We start from the raw sequence: 3,894 nt of genomic DNA on the forward strand, positions 1-3,894 counted from the left end.
GGGACCTGGCAGATCCCCATGCACTAAACAGAAGTTAAAGAATTGAAAAGGGTAGGGAGGGTGGGGCACGTAAACAAGAACAAACAGATTGTAGAACTGGGGGAACATATATAGATAAGAACCGGAAGGAGTGTGTTTGGAGGCGTGGTCCTGCTCCTGAAATTCAGATACTTTGTCTCCAACAAGAACTGCCAATAATGTTAGTTCTAGCTAGCTAGCTGTTAGCTAGGAGCCAGGACCTTGCCTGTAAATTCATGTACTACACGAAGAAATACATATGAGGATGGTGCATTAAAAGCATGCTAATCCAAGCTGAGACACTGAGTTTAAATGGGTCAGGCTTTGTTGCCCAGTTGCAGTGATGCTGGAATCTGGTTCTGTGAACCAGAACTGGTTTGCCAAAGAGAAGAAACTGACTCTTTTTAAAGTGTAAAAATTGCAGTTGAGGAAACCATCGTTGTTGGACACAAAGCCACTGTGGTTCATGTGAGCCAGTAGACTTAATCAACATCGGTTTTACAGCCTTTTCTCTAAGTCGAGACATTACCAGAGTCTGCAGTACAGCACCAAAGTAAGAGCTGTGGTGGAGCATCTGAGTTACATCATTAAGGTTTCTTCTAATGAAAGAGAGACACTGTGGAAAACTACTGGAACTGGACGTATTCACATCTTTTAATTTGAAAATCCATGGTTATGTTAACGATTAGATTTGAACTTATACGAATGTCAGCTATCAGCAATGTCTCCATCCCCTTTGATCGCAGCTGATACAGGCTTTCATCATTTGAATATTTCATAATTTTAACAAATAAAAGCAGCATTTTGTGTTTGGAGACTAATATGTAAATGTGACATTTGATGGTGTGCATCCTGACTTTTAATGATCTGCTTGGAAGCATCTGTACCAATCAGTGATGATTATTTGAAACTGTTTAAGTGCTTCTCTTAAATTTTCTGCAGCCACTGAGGACATTTGCATCAATTATGACCAACAGGAAAAACTGGTGTGATATGTCAGTCTTTTATTGTAAGTGCACAGCTGATTAGTTTCATCAGAGAAGTTCACATAGATATCACATTTCTACAATTACAGTATATTCTATTATAGATGACTCTTGGTTCTGTACACACCTAAGACACAGCAGTGCTTAAGGCTATATATTCTGTCGAACATGCTGTAGTTTACAGTATTAACATTATCGCCGTGAAGAACATCCCAAGTATGTGATGGTGCTTCCTTTTGTTTAGAGCAGGGGTGTCCAACTCCAGGCCTCGAGGGCCGATGTCCAGCCGGTGTCCTGCCGGTGTCCTAAGATGTGTCCTTGATCCAACACAGCTGATTTAAATGGCTAAATGACCTCCTCAACATGTCTTGAAGTTCTCCAGAAGCCTGGTAATGAACTAATCATTTGATTCAGGTGTGTTGAGCCAGAGTGAGAGCTAAAACCTGCAGGATACCGGCCCTTGAGACCTGGAGTTGGACACCCCTGATTTAGAGAAAACAACAGATATTGTATGCATATTAGCTTTAAGACGTTCCAAACCTGCGGTGCTTTGGGTTCCTTGAGGGGAAAAATGTTCAGTTCACGAGTCCTGGACAAACGCACACACCCTGACAGCTAATGTCAAAGGAACATCGTAGACTTGATCGTAAGGATTGCTTGCAAGACAGAGACGGACAGCTTTGTAGATCTGTCTGGAACCAAAATGAGTGAAACACAGTAGATCTACATTTATCTAAAAGGAGTCCTCTGCTCCTGAAGTTCTTTGACTGCTGCTGACAGAATAGTACAACAGCCCCCTGCACATGAGATAGAAACAGGAAACTCTAAATCTTACTGTGCAATGTCAAAGTTTTGGATTCCCTGCATGTTAAATAGGAGAGCGTGCATGAATCATTTTCTGGATACTCTCTGGTTTGTTTAACATGTCAGTTTGTTTGATGAAAGAATAAAAGAAAAAAAAAATTAAGAACCTTGCCATGTTCCTGATCCTTTGTGATCTTAGCTAGTCGACATGACTCATCAATGTCTGTCATCTCAATCCAAAAGCATTTCAGTTTTTTATTAATGAGAAATCATCTTTTATGGCTCCCAAGCCAAGTGTCATTAGCTGTCTCTTACAGCCTGAAAAGACGGTGCACTTGGATTTTATTTTTTTTCATCGAATAACAATTAGAGAATAACAGAAGAACACATTTCACACTTAAATCAGTCATCGTCCACTGATGGTCCAAAACATTTCAGCGAGAAAAGCAATTTTTGTTCCTGTCATCAGGCGGTAGCATGGCTCTTCCCTAGCTGCTGATCTTGGTCAGCATCTTGTTGATGGCCTGTTTGACATGAGTGGTGGAGCTGCGGCGTCTGGCTTTTCCCTGAACAGCTTTGCGGCGTCTCACCTCTCTGCAGAGCTCGTGGAACGCCTCGGCCACAGCGCCGCCCTCGTCGGCACAGGCAGAGCATTCGTAGAAGGCACACGCCATTTCGGCTGCCAGCCGCTCTCCTTCCTCTGTACCGACTTGCCGGACGTGGTCCAGGTCAGACTTGTTGCCCACCAGAACCAGAGGAACGTTCTTCGGTTTCTTCACCTCCTCTAGGAGGCTTCGGAGCGGCCCCACCTCCTCAAAGCTTCCCCGATCCGTGATGTCATACACAAGGACAAAGCCGTCACCCCAACGCATGTGACCCTCCCTCTGCTGGATGTCCTCCTGAGAAGAAGACAAGACACATGGTGCTGAAGCTGATGATTTAGAGTTTTACAGATTTTCCCATGTTTTTAAATAAAATGATGATGTAATGATGATTCATATCTATTTTATGTGTGAAGCTTTAAGTCTGTAGAGACTTTGCTGAACAAATCCATGTTAGCAGTTCCTGTTTCCAGTTCCTAAATTAAGCTAAACAACTGTAGCTTTTTGTTTTTGTTTTGTTTTTTTTTACTGTAAAATTATCATAAAACACCAACCAAAGAAAATCTCAGGTAAAAATAACAGACGGAGCAGCTGGAGAATTTCAGATGTGCTGCCTTTACCTTTGGGTCCAGTGAAGCTGTAAAAGTCATACTAGCATTTTCCTGTTTGTAGATTTATGTTGATAATGTAGTTTCTCTCTAATTTTCCCACCAAGAAAACTTTTCATTTAATATTTTTGACTCAAATATTATTTAAACAGAACAGGCTGCAGTCAGCTTCTTTAATATGCATATACATTTTTAGCTCTTGTTGTGTTTAAACATAAAAAGACGTGTAGTCCTTTCTGATCTAAGAATCATGTTTAGTTCCTAACATTATCTTTGCACTCTGCCACACCCTCTTAAGCCCTACATTGAATTCTGCAGCCATCTGTGGAATGCAAACACTCGAGCATGTGCTCTTAATTTGATCATGTGGCGGCAGAATCATCCATGACCGATCACACAAGACCTGCTTGGACTAGATAGGAGGCCCAAAGGCTCTGATCTCACAGTTACCGACAGAGGAAGCTGAACAATTTATCGAAGAGTGGCCACATTTTTCAAAAATAGAATATTATGAACCTGAATGGGGGGGGGAGAATGTTTTGCATGTGCATAATATACAAACAATATATATCTGATACAGTATGGTTGTGTAAGCCGTGAGACCAGTTTTCCCGTGATTCACTCGCGTACATCAGTTTGAAGAGGAAAAAGAACTCCATGGGACTCCGATGTGAAAAGATGTAACAAAAATTTTATTCCACAGTTTTTGCATCTTACAGGAGTGGTCAGGTTTAACTTGTCCTCAACAAAATAACCTACTACGGTAGGAAAACCGTGTGGCTCTGTTCTACCCTGCTGCCCCATATAGCTTATGCCGTGTTAACTCCTTTTCTCTCTCTCTCCCCCCTCCCGCACCTAAAACATATGAACTATCTT

The 3,894-nt window shown here is 41.8% G+C and overlaps 1 protein-coding gene across 3 annotated transcripts in view; it reads right to left on the reverse strand.

The window, feature by feature from the left end:
- Positions 1-2,007: 2,007 nt before the first annotated feature.
- Positions 2,008-3,894, reverse strand: part of rerg (RAS-like, estrogen-regulated, growth inhibitor) — a 50,023-nt gene continuing 48,136 nt past the window's right edge. For all 3 annotated transcript variants that reach the window (XM_005733099.1, XM_005733101.2, XM_005733100.2), the window contains exon 5: positions 2,008-2,707. In XM_005733099.1, the coding sequence (XP_005733156.1) occupies positions 2,297-2,707 (411 nt within the window). In that variant the 3' untranslated portion in view covers positions 2,008-2,296. The remainder of the gene's footprint in view (positions 2,708-3,894) is intronic.

The sequence above is a fragment of the Pundamilia nyererei genome, unplaced genomic scaffold, assembly GCF_000239375.1.
Source record: "Pundamilia nyererei isolate P.nyererei 1_Seehausen unplaced genomic scaffold, PunNye1.0 scaffold00050, whole genome shotgun sequence".
NCBI classification, from domain to species: Eukaryota; Metazoa; Chordata; class Actinopteri; order Cichliformes; family Cichlidae; genus Pundamilia; species Pundamilia nyererei.